Raw genomic sequence first — 12,886 nt, forward strand, 5'->3', positions numbered from 1 at the left:
TCATTTGGTAACAGACACCCAGCCATCTGGGCTGGGGTGAACTTGCAGCTCTGGAATAGGTTGGTCTCTGAAGAAGACTTTGCATTCAGAATGAATGCAGCCACCACACAAAAAAAAAAAAAAAATCAAATAATAAACCCTTTGTGCATTGCTGGCTTTCAGGTTTTACTTTTCTGTTTTCTAGCTATTTATAATTGCTTTGACTACATGCAACTAGGCTGCAAAAATGAAGTGAAAGCCATGAAGGAGAGCCTGGCCTAATGCTGGGACAAAGATACCACGGACTTCCTTCCCTCTGGTCGGTCACCCATACAAACACACTCCTGCTGGTGTCACCAGTAGGGACCTCGTTAGATTATTTAGGCTTATACCTACCTAAAGCACACCCTGGTAGTTAACTTCAGGAAACGGATGAGGATCCACAAACGAAATTATTCTCCCTCGCTGCAAACTCGATACGTGGCACGCCAGCAAAGCTCCCCAGTGGGCTCGGGCTTCAGCTGGAGTCAAAAAGCCTGACAGCAGAAAAGTTCAAAGCGGACTGCTCAAAAACTCCCAGCTTTTGATGCCACTTATTCTGCAATCAGGGGGAAAAACCCCAGCAACTTCAAGGGATGCAGCAAGGCCTGGGCTGGGAACCATTCAAAACCACTCCACAGGCTACACTACTACATAAAAGGACGAAAGATCCTCCCTCTCCTAGGGAGGAAACCTGAAAACCTCCTTTCCAACACAGGAGCCCTCATAATGAGGCAGAAGTCTCCAAGGCAGCACCAATTACACTTAGTAAAGTATCCCTGTATCAGTCCATACTGGTAAGACGACGCTTTGCTTTCCAGAGTGCCTCGTTCAGGTTGTTCCTGATACCTGTGGTAACGCCCTGGAAACTAGCACGGTATCTCTAAATGACAGCAGTTTCCACACAGATATGCAATTGCAAGTCTTAAACGCTCTATTTATGCCACTAATAGCTCCTCTCTGACCAACAGGAATCTAAAGCACGGCTTAAACTATCAGACATACTCAATTCATACAGAATTGCCTGCAGCTGCTAAATTTTTCTTGGAGTTCATAAAATGCTTAGACAAATTTGTGGAAGAAAAAATCCATTAAGGGCTGTAAAGTACCGAGGGGTGCTCCCGAGAGGTTGGAGAGCACACTAAGGGAACAGCAGCACGTGTCTGCCTTGTGCTCTTGCCCTTTCTGTGGTACCCACTCCTGACCACTGCCAGGAAGACGATGCAGCTCAGGGGATCAAGCACTGTTACCACTGCCATTTACAGGCAAGCCCTGCTCACCGCCTTGGCTGTGGAAAAGGAGTTTTACAAAAATAAGGACCTGTTTAAGCTTTCACATGTCCTAGGCTAACAGTTCTGGTTAAAAAGTTGTGAATATAAGAATATAAGAATATAAGCAAGCTGCCCTCCCCCCTTCAAGATGCTGTCATCTTCTCACCTTGCTTCCTGGTGTTCTCTTCCAAGTTTGCTGTCCCGCAGTTTCAAGAGCACATGGCTGTTAACGTAAGATTACAAGAAGCTTTACATCACAGGTTTCCCTATCCAAACTGCACTGGGCTGCTTTTCAAAGGCTGGTACATCCTGAGCGCTAAGGAAAACCCCTTCTCCTTTGATCCCTGCAACTTTGGTGTCAAAACCTGCACAGTCAGAGTGAGGGTCATGGCTCTCAGCACACCTCCCTGCTCCTGACAGCTCTCTAGCTGCTCCAAGAGTTTTGTGGTTTTTTTTTTTTTTTTTTTTTTGGTCAAGGAAGAACCTGTCCCTGCTTCCCAGGCAGCAGCATGGGTTGCCAGGTCCTGTCCTCCAACATCTTTGCTCAGATATCACTGCTGCACCACAGGACGCATCTTGTACCTCTGTTTTGGCCTCAGGCATGCAGGCTCCTCGAGGCATTAGACACACTAATTCCTCCTCTGTTAGCGAGCACATCCAGATCTTTCTTGCCCTCTTCCCCAAAAGGCTTGAAAATATCATACAGGTCACGGAGCTGGATTGAACACTGGTTTCTAGCTTTTCAAACAGAAAACAGGCAAGGGGCTTACCTGAAAACACAGAGAGGAGGCCTTTAAGCGTAAAGGAAGTAAGCAGAGGAAATATGCAGAGGAACTGCCTCGCTCCTAGACCCCTAGGCCAGCTCCCATTCCCAGCACAGAAGATGCTGGAGACTAAAGGCAAAGAAAACTCCTCGGCTGCTGCCACAGATCACAACCACCTGCTCCCTACAGGCCCGTTACGAGACACCTGGCCCTGAGCAAGACTTCATGGTAGGTGCCTTCTGTACACGGGGCAGATAAGATGAAACACCTCGTGGGAGATGCACACCTTTGTCTGGAGTGACAGCGCTACTTAATCACCCAGCTTGGTGAAATCCCTAAGAAAAAATGCCGTGCGGTTGCCTCACGAACAGCCAACTTCAGCGTTAGTGGCACGGGCAGACTGCTCTCTAGAAATGGTATAGAAAGAGGCGTTATGTGGCAGTTTCAGAAAGACAAAAACGTGAAGAAAAAAAAAGGATGGCTTGGCCCTCAAATCCCAGAACTACCCCTGCTGTGACAAAGGGTAGCTGCACTATCAGCAACAGCTCGTCTGGCCACGCTCTGACAGGGGCAGAGGACTCACACCTGGGGAGGAAGCTGCACCAGATATTTGGGAGTAGTTGGAAAAGGTGAAGAAGGAGATGAAGGGAGTAAGCTCCTCTGCCTGCAGCAGCTGTAAAGAGTCATAGAATGAAAGAATCATCACAAAATGGTTTGGGTTGGAAAGGACCTCAAAGATCATCCTGTCCTAACCCCTGCCATAGGCAAGGATGCCACCCATGAGATCAGGTTGCTCAGGGCCTCACCCGACCCGGCCTTGAACACCCCCAGGGATGGGGCATCCACAGCCTCTCTGGGCAACCTGTTCCAGCGCCTCACCACCCTCTGAGCGAAGAATTTCCTCCTAACATCTAACCTAAATCTCCCCTCTTTTAGTTGAAAACCATTCCCCCTTGTCCTATCACTATCTGACCAAGTGAAAGGTTGCTCTCCATCTTTTTTATAAGCTCTCTTTAAGCACTGAAAGGTTGCGGTGAGGTCTCCCCAGAGCCTTCTTTTCTTCAGGCCGAACATCCCCAGCTGTCTCAGTCTTTCGTCACAGGACTACTCATGATGGAGACTTCTACGTTCCACCTCTCGTGGCTGGCAGCATTTTACAACCTTTCTAGTGAAAGTACCTAGCAGAAAATGTCTGCAAAATCCTATGGAAACAACAGAAACTTAGTGGGAAAGCAAAGTGTGACAGGGAACCAGTCCTGAGCCTAAGGGCACAGCATCCAACACGGACAGGTCCCATCCCTGGTACCATCACATCCCTTGGGACTGACAGAGCCCAAGTGTGCTGGGGTCCCCAGCTGAGATTAGCTGATTCACTGCATCCTTTGTGCAACCATTACTGTTTTCTTGCTGTATTTCCAAACTTGATTTCCAAAGTTCAGAGGAAAATAGTCTGAAATTAGTCTGAAAATGCCAGACAGATCGCCAGTGCAAGGTCTTTTTGATTATTTTAAATTGGGGAGAGAAGGAAGGGGAACAAATTAGTTTGGAAAGAAACACATTTTTGTCAGGAAGCAATCCCTTCAAGAACCCAAACCAGACGCAGTTTCTGCTGCCAAAAGCTCCCATGTGTAGAAGCCGTGGTGCAGCCAACATCCTGCTGCTTGCGCGTTCTCCGCAGTCCTGAAATTAGCACGGTCTTTTCGGGGCTGACAAAGCCAAAACAACAAAATAAACCCCGGCATTTCTCTGCGGCGCTGGGTTAGTGAATACCAGCCAGCGGGACTCAAACAGCCAGACCTATCCCATGGCATGCAATTTTTTTCATTTTCCACAGCAAGCAGTTCTTGTAGCAGACTTTCTCCTATTGCCGCAGTTGGCCTTGAATCACTACCAGGCTTTTAGTGACTCTACCTAATTACACCAGCCTTCACGGAAACGTAATCATCCTAGCTGAAAACCCGTGTGAGACAAAGGACAGGGCCCCAGAGCAGAGTGTTTGGTGCTGATCTCATGGGGAGATGAGTGGGCTGAGCCCCCCCAAGGCCCCATACATTCTGCCTGCTCTAATTTCGAGGACAGCTGAAGGTGAGGCTCCTTCAGAGAGATCCAGCATCGCTGGGTAAGGCCAGCCATGAACCACTCTGACTGCACACCTCTCTTACTAGCCCCAAAGGGCATTTTTCAGAGGAACCTAAAGAAAACAGATATCCACGTCTCCATGCCTGGCAGCTAGCCTAATTTGCAGGGTCTCTGTCTCTAGCTGCTTTGTTTCTGGCATGGACAAACTGATCACCACCCCGGGGGGTGCCCAGAGAGCAGAGGGCAAGCTGTGTTACTGGGAAGCACGTCTGATGCATGGGTTGTACAGCGAGCAAACAGGCCTGGTTTTCTTTTTGTAGGAACTTGGGGGGCGGAGGGGACAAGCCACAGAGACAACAAAATACCCCACTCCTTGCTTTGGACGGAGCCTTGCACCTTCCCTCTGGGTGATGATCAGATTTTGCAAACACCTCCCATTGAATCAAACATGAGAGCATACACAGGTGCCGTTTCGGTACTACAGGGTACATTAAACACTCCTGGCTTGATCCACCACAACTCCCCCTGGCTGCATCACACTCCTACCAACTGAACTTACCCACGAGCCTTACCAGGAGCTGCATTTGTCACACGAAACCCACAGGTCTACTGCCATCTCCTACAACAGACCTCTCAACACTCAGCCATAGGTAATAATTGTGCAAAAGAGGCATTCTTGGCTGGAGGCAAGGGAAGCCAGCTCCGCAGATAAATCCGGCTGCAACTATTGGGAATTTGGCACATAACTCAGGGAACAGGACCGTTTCCTCACAGACTGGAGCGATCAGCAATGTATCATCTTCTCTCACGCAGCTACATTTATGGAGGTTTATGTGGATTTAACTCTGCATATCAGGGAAAATGTAGTGCCAGCGATGAAATGCCAACACAAACCTACCAACAGGAAAATCTCCTTCCAGCAGTGGAGTTACTGGCAGCAGCCTTCACAGTACAACAACAGTAAACAGCATTAGGACCACAACACCCACTGATCTGTATTACACAGGTGCCTTCAACAGGTGTCGTTCTGCCATCCTCTGATTCTCCTCCAGAAGATTTCCTGCCACATCCATCAGCAGCGAGCAGCAACCCCAGCATGCCTTTATTTCTTCTCCTTGAGATATATCTGAGCAATTTGTTTAACACTTCAACAACCCAGTCTAATTACCAGGACAGGTATCTGATGAAGTGCAATGCAATCGCACTCTCACTGCTGGCTGCCAAGCCTGTGCACATACACCTGGGTAGCAAGAACCAAACAGAGCCCTGCTCCATCTAGCATTTTTCTGCTTTGCAGCGATGATCTGCCAATCTCCATCTAGCTGTTACTCTGCACATCGCACCAGATTTCCTGGCTAAGTCTGGTCTGGAAGGAGAAGGCAAGTACTGGCTCCGGCGATCTGGCAGCACAAACCTCGTGGTCCCAAATGCCACTGGTTTCCATTCCTGGAAGGGCTCCACAGCAGACAAGTGCCGCTGGAGGCCCTAAATTAAATGTCAGGAAGCAAGCCAGGTAGGCAAAGGGAGAAAACCCAAAACACAGAGCATATGAGAGACAAGGAGAGAAAGGAAACAGAGGTGGGGGGTGGTTTCTGGGTCTTAGAAAAGCTGTGTGATGTGCCTGGTGTGTTGCTGTGCACAGAAGGAGTAGTAACCATGTTCTTTTTCTCCCATCACACTTCCAAGTGACAGAGGATAGCAGCAGCTCCTCGCCTGCCTCTGTCATGGCACAGGGCTTTGCAGTGCCCCGTCTGCCTGCCCCCAAGGCAACAACTCTTTTCTCCCTCTGGGCTTCCAAATGGATGGCAGGCAGCTCCCAGCCCTGGACAAAGGAACGAGCCTGTCTGCGTGATCTGTCTGTCTGCGCAAACCCAATGGCACGGTGTGCGATGACATCTCAGCCCTACCTTGTTAGAGAAGCAGTGACACTGTACCGTATGTCACCAGCCTGAGTCCAGCATCACACTGAAGAACTGAATTTCCTGAAGTCACTCAAAACAATTTTCTCAGGGGAACCGCCAAGTTAGGACGTTTTAAACCACTGGCATTTGGAATCCAAATTAACTCCTAGGGATTGCCCTTTCCCAACAGGAGAGGCAATCGTATTCCTGCTGGTTTAGTGGGTAGATGCACTGAAATGCAAAAAAGTGGTGGGACCTCCACGTAGCTTAATGTGAAAGAAAATGGAAAAAGCCACAAATGCTAAGTGTGTCCTGCTGGAAGGAAACATGTTGAAGACTGCAGTGATTATATCCTGTGAGACACAACCTCCCCCCTCCACCCCACACATTTGAAGAGGCCACAGCCCAGCCCTCCACACGCTGGGGACTTCCACCCATTTCAACGGGAGGCCCGCACCGGGTCTGACTGGCTTGGGCTCCCCCCCCAAGACATTTCCCCGGGTTGAAGATCCACTTACCTGCCTGGTTTGTGGTTACATTTACAGAAACAAACTGCCGGGCTCCTGGGTTCTGGTCGGACACTCCATTCACTGCCTCAATTTCAAAGGTATAGTTTGTATGAGCAAGCAGATCCACCATCATGACAGAGGTGTTTTTCAGGCCGGTTTGCTGGGGGAGGTACCTGACATGACCGCCACACGCCTCGCACAGACCTGAGTGTGAGTTGCACTTCTTGCATGCAATATAATAAGACACATCTTTCCTTCCACCAGTATCAGCAGGGGGAATCCATTCCAGAAAGACACTAGTCTCGTTAACATTTGAGATGGCACTCCGAGGAGCAGAGGGGGGTCCTGGTTTGTAAAGCGAGAGAAACACATGGTAAAAACAGTATTATCAGTCATCCTGCTCTCTACTACTCTCTAGGTTGCACAGAGCTGCCACGTTGCTCACGTGCCAAACAGCACGCGGGGAAAATTTTCAGCAGCAACCAAAAGAACGGGAAGATGGGGATTTGAGCGTTCCCACCTTACCTTAAAGGGTCTGTGTTGGGACACAGTCATCTGCAAGGGAGGCTGAGACACAGGGCTGGCTCAAAACCAGCAGGAGCAGCACGTTTCACACCAGGGAATTGCCTCTGGTGCCCTCCTTGTTCTGCTTGCTAAGCGAGCTGCAAATCTTTGCTCTGCCCAAGTCACGTTGGCTTAATGGAGGCCAACATTCCCCCTCCTTACCCCATCACTAGCTCTAAATCCTTAAAAAAAGACACACACCGATGTTTCCCCACCGCTTTGGTACTCAATTCCAACACTGAATCCTCCCCTCCATCCGCCTGCTTCTCCCTATTAGCTCTTTGGCAACAGCAAAGCCTAAGCCTGGGCATCCAAATCACACCTAAGCGAGACACTCGATGAAGCCCAAAACAGATGGTGATCTACACGGGCCACCGCAAGCACAGCCGTATCTGGCTACTCCACGGCAGCCTTCTTGGTCCCTGCCAAGCTCCGAGCACCAGCACGGTTGGTTAGCCTCACCGTGTTCCCTTCTTTTGCCAAGCCTCCCCTCTCAGTATGCCAGCATGGCTCTGGCAAAGCTATCTGAGGAGGAACGGCTGCTGCAGAGGTATCCGAGCCCCCGCAGATGCGGCCTGCTTTCCTTCACCCTGCTGGGAGAGGCCACAGCTGGGCAAAAAAAAACCAAACACTTTACACACTGAGGCCAAAGTTTCTAAAAGCAATTCCCAATTCAACAGGTGGCTGTGCTGCCCACCTGGAGATACCCTCGAGACCATTTATTTGCTTATTTTTTGACATGCACCTTTCCAAAAGCCAGGCCCTTCCTTGGATGCCTGCACACCTGAACTGCTCGCATCTCACTCGATGGCTTTGCGTTAGAGAAATCTGCCCCTTTGGGGAGGGAAAGGGAAATACTGCCCCGAAGATGTTTTAAGAAGCTGTTTGTTTTAATAGACTTGTCTTGGAGATGAAGGGCTGGCTGCAGATACACCCTGAAGACAACGTGGAAGGACAGCGAGGACCTCATGCAGGAGCCTCGCATGGGGAAATTTATCAAAGAAAACTGGGATGGATTTTAGTCCCAGCATCACCAGAAGCTATACAGCACAGACTGGGATTTTTCCAAAGGAAGTAGAGGAGCGAAGGCAACATACTGCCATCCAGTTCGAATGAAGCTGTCAAAACCCATGAGTAGTTTCTTGATATGTGCCCGTCAGCTAGCTTCATCAGCTAGCACCCCCTACAAATTTAACAGCCTGTCTTAGGCTGTCGTCTTCTAGTTTTGTTGTGATAATTTAACTCCATTTGTTACTTAAAATGGGCAATGTTGCAAAACCGAAGCTACCTTATAAACCAGGAGCATTTTTCCCTGTTTCCCTTTCCTACTCCCCTTTTTAAGTCTATAAAATTGGTAATGGTTATGAAACACTGCGATGATTTCAACTCAAGCTGTTCTGATTCAATGAGAAGCTCACTGCCAAAGGGAAATAAATAATCCTGATATATATATTATTGTCAGGGAAAAGCAGTCAAAGACAAAAGCTAGGTTAGCTTAGGAAGCAGCAGATTGGCCTTGTCGGAGGCACATTTTGTTCCGTCATCTGTGAATGAAAACTTTGCTAATGTGGAAACGAGGCACGTTGTGGGTTTAGCCCCTGCAGGTAGGGCTGGAAGGGGGTCCCTGCACGCTCACTCACCTCCCAGAGAGGCAGATGCAGAGAGGAAGGTTCAGGAAACGCTCTGGCTGCCAGCTATCTGCACACACATGCTGATTTAAAGTCGACAGCCTACTTGCTGCCATCCCTAAAACGAAGCACAGGCTCAGGTCTCTGCAGGTTGGAGGACCAGGTGCTCAACTGCGGCCGTGCCAACAATTCCTAACTGAGCCGGGACGGGAAGACTACAATTATCCTCCAGATAATGGCTTCACAGAACTATAAAGGGGGAACAAGCATCCGTTCACCAGGCACGAAGACACTGGAAGGAGCTGCTACGTCCTTGGGGCGGAGAGGGCTCTGCCACCAGGCTGAGTGTTTCCACAAGCCCGCCTCTCGCAATCTGCACCTCAGGGGTCCAGCGCTCTTCAGCTAATGACACCGCAGTACAGCAGAAGGCAGAACTATTTTCTGTGCTGTCACACTCACACTGCTATAATGGAAACTATGAAATTCATCGCGGGAGCTGTGTGGAGTTATATACGTTGCACTCAGGGTTGTGTTTCTTTTTTTGCTGGTTAAATTGCCCGATTTTTTCTTCCGCTGGATGAATGCACTTTTACTGCTACCAGTACTCTAAGAGGAAAATAAAGAACTCAGGCACAAAAAACCACTTATTGGACAACGTGTCTTTAACAGAGGATAAGTTATTACTTTTGCAAAGTCACCAGAGGTTTTTACTTGCTTTGTACAGCTGCTCTTCTTGAAGGTTTAAAAACATCAACTTCAGTGGAAATGCTTTGAAGCTAGCGGGACTTCATAACCTATAAAATTAGCATTCTCAAAGGGGCTCTGAGAAAGGTCTTTAGCAGTCTGCAGATATCTAACAAGACCTACTTGAAGAATCCTGAAACCACATATGGGTAAAACTTTGAAAAATCACAGCTGGGAGAAGAAAACGGTGTTTTAGCTCCCAAAGAGGAGGGGCCCTAAGAAGGTCTGTTTTCATTGCCAAACCTCCCTTTGTCAAGGACGAATATATTCGTTCACTGCTTCTTTTTTTTTTTTTTTTTTTGCTACTTTATGGCCTAAGAAGGCAGATTCGACATTTCTGCAGCACGATCCATTGACCAAAAGCAAATCATTTCTGAAGATAAAGATATTGGTGTTTTTCTTGATGGACAACAAACCTGTTGTTGGCTGACATGCACATGTAAAAAAATAACCTGAGAAAGTTCCCCTGAGATACTAATATATATTTGCACATGCACACACAAACTCTAAAGTAACCTTTGAGAAGAGAATATACCAAACACTACAAAAACATCAGTGTCCCACCTTGTCCTATTCCCTCTATGCTCTTTGTGCCATTCCCCTTTATTCATATTTCCCCTGTATGCTCTGAACTGCAACAGGATTCTTCATCAGAGATGAGAGGGGGGAAAAAGGTGTAACTTTGATGTTTTCATTTTAAATTGATATTTCGCAAGAACTGAAGCTAGGACTACTAAATTAAGAAGAAATCAAGCTCAATTATTTCCTGGGAGATGCATAACAATACTGAGAATTCTCAAATGCCTGGCAGGACCAAACATTTTTTGTCTGATGGCAATAGTTTCTTTGGACCGCATTATAGGAAATAACTAGGAAAAATTAAATAAACATATATTTGTCTTTTTCCCCCACTGTGCTCATCTGTGCAGTTGACAGTGGTTTAGCAGTTTTATTTAGCAATGCTGGTGATGGTGGTGAGACCACTGCAGTTTGGGACTGATAAACTTTCTCTCGAAATCAGGAAATTGTGATTTTATAGTTGCACCAACTGCACAGAGACTTAGGTATAGAGCCGAAAACAAACACTGATGTGTTCTCTAAAATTAACTAGATTTCAAGTTGAGGGAATCCAATGAATATTATTAACTTCTGCTGTAATAAATAATGAAAACATTCACAAAACTTGCAGTATTTTCCTACCAGTCATGACTCAAGCCTGTCTTGCTTGTGCTTCAGTTCATGACAAGATGTTCCCTTGCAACTTTTGTCGTGTTGGGTTTAAAATGTTGCTACCTGCTATTCACTGTCCCTGCTGAAATGTACTACGCCTGCAGCTGAAATGGGGTAACACACAGGCTTTCCTTACCACCTGCAGCAGAAATACAGCTGAATGAGGACAAAATCCCAAGGAAGGATGCTTAAGACAAGTGAGAGTGGCTTAGCACTGAAACGCATGGAGAGGGCTCAAATGATCCACCTTGCTTTCGGGGTAGCAAGCAGGAACACCAGCAGAGCTGCTTCAATATCCTAAAATGCTGTAGCAGCTTGCTCTGTATGTGACACAGCAGCACGCTCCGGAACAGTGGGTGACAGAAGCAGAGCAGTGCCTGGGTCAGCATTAAACCTTTCATCTGCCTCAGAAGCACTCGGTGTCCTGCCATGCCACGTCCTAATAGAGCTTCACACACCACGCCTGGACTTTAAACAAGCTTACAGTAAGCTTTCAAAACAAACAAAAAGCAAAGATTAAAACCCCCAAACAAAAGCTTTAAAAAAATAAAAATAGAAACCGAGTAAACAACAACAACAAAAATCAACCTCGCAATATTTGTGGCATCATAAAGTACAGCCTTTACTTATAGGATTCAGACTGTGCCAGGAACATGTGGGAGAAGGGCACTCATATTCCTCGGTGTTTTATTATGTGCTCGTCATCAAGCATGGTCGTACCCCTGTGAAAATCCCACCCTATGCTCAGGTCACAGGCAAGTAAGCACAAACCTCTTCCTCAGGGGCGGCAGCTTCTCCTCCGTGCTAACTCACCAGCGGGGTGATTTGGCATAACCCCTGGCTTTGGTTCTGCCTAGGCAAAAAAGCTGATTTGGGGTGGTTTTTCAGAGTCCCCCTCCCTTCCCATTTCTCAATACCCACACTGACTAGACATCTTCCTCATTGATCTATGTGCTTTCAAGTCTTGCCATGAGGCAAAACAGACATCAGGAAGCCCTGTTGTCGCAGTTTCTCGTGCTGTAGCCCATCCCAGTCACCGCTCTGCGAGACACTGGTACGTGTACTTAATAAGCTGAGGAGTGCTGGCACGACTCGCCCCCCACCAGCACTGCTTTGATCATAGCTGCACTGCCTCCTCCTTCCCTGCAGCACACCTTCACCAGCCACGTGCTTCAAGTTCCTTTGGCTGATGAAGGGTAAGCACTGCGTTCAAGGGCCCCAACTATCCTGTGTCATCTGTGCCAAGAGCCCCTTCCAGGGGAGCAGAGAGCTGCTGAGGGCAGGCTCCTCCACAAAGTGACTCTCCAGCAGGAACAGACTTTTTCTTCCCCTTTTCTGAAGTGCAAACCTGGGTAGCTAGGAAGGACAGCTGTATTCACTGGGAAAACACTCAGCAGGACTAGCTGGGGGTCTACAAACTGAAGCCCTGAGTAAAATAATATATTTCAAATATTATTTTTTTTATTAAAAAAAAATCAAATATAAATTTGAAATATATATATTTGAAATATAAAGCAAACAGAACAACCAACCTTCAAGTACAGTTGACAGGATAGCTCACAGATGGCAGGAAAAGGGCCATGCTAGTGGTTACAGTTCTACCTCCAACTCCCAATCCCCCAGCTTGTTTTTTATACCCTCCATGCCCTACACCAGGGGATAAGCTCTACATTTTTGCTGCTGGTTTGGAGAAGCATTTTACCCTGCGAAGCCTTGAGGCTACCGTGACGAATAACCTCCTCCAGGCAGCTTGGAAAGGTAGGGCTCTCTCCCTGCTGGTCTACTGAAAATGAGCTACGAGATGATGCTGAGCAGGACCATATCTACTCTATCTACAGCTACGGTAGACAAGCACTACCGTAGCTCCTTCCATATGTGTGTGGGACACCGGTACAGGTCTGAGCGCAGTGCTGCTGGCTGGGAATGCCCCCAGTGTGATGGTAGAGCAGACTGTGAGAGATGGAGCATCATCTGCTCGTTACTTAAATGCTTCCTGGGTTCAACGCCAGCTCTCGAAGCAAAAGGCCTGAGTCTGTTCTTGGAACTGGGGGTGTGGTGGGCAAAGCCAGTGACGTTGCAAGTGTGTCAGACTAACTCCAGCTGAAGCCCAGAGCCTGGAAAAGCACATTAAGATCATAACGTCTAGTCACAGTAAAAGGAACAGCTCAAAAGGATTAA

General features: G+C 47.7%; 1 protein-coding gene across 7 annotated transcripts in view; it reads right to left on the bottom strand.

Moving 5' to 3' along the window:
* The window catches only part of EPHA5 (EPH receptor A5), a 189,610-nt gene that overhangs the window by 78,222 nt on the left and 98,502 nt on the right, over positions 1–12,886 (bottom strand). For all 7 annotated transcript variants that reach the window (XR_004253209.1, XM_032186378.1, XM_032186376.1 and 4 more), the window contains exon 5: positions 6,552–6,887. Coding sequence is in view for 6 of the 7 variants with exons in the window: in XM_032186378.1 (XP_032042269.1) it covers positions 6,552–6,887 (336 nt within the window). In the remaining variant the exon portion in view is untranslated. The remainder of the gene's footprint in view (positions 1–6,551; positions 6,888–12,886) is intronic.

This window comes from Aythya fuligula, chromosome 4 (genome assembly GCF_009819795.1).
Source record: "Aythya fuligula isolate bAytFul2 chromosome 4, bAytFul2.pri, whole genome shotgun sequence".
NCBI lineage: Eukaryota > Metazoa > Chordata > Aves > Anseriformes > Anatidae > Aythya > Aythya fuligula.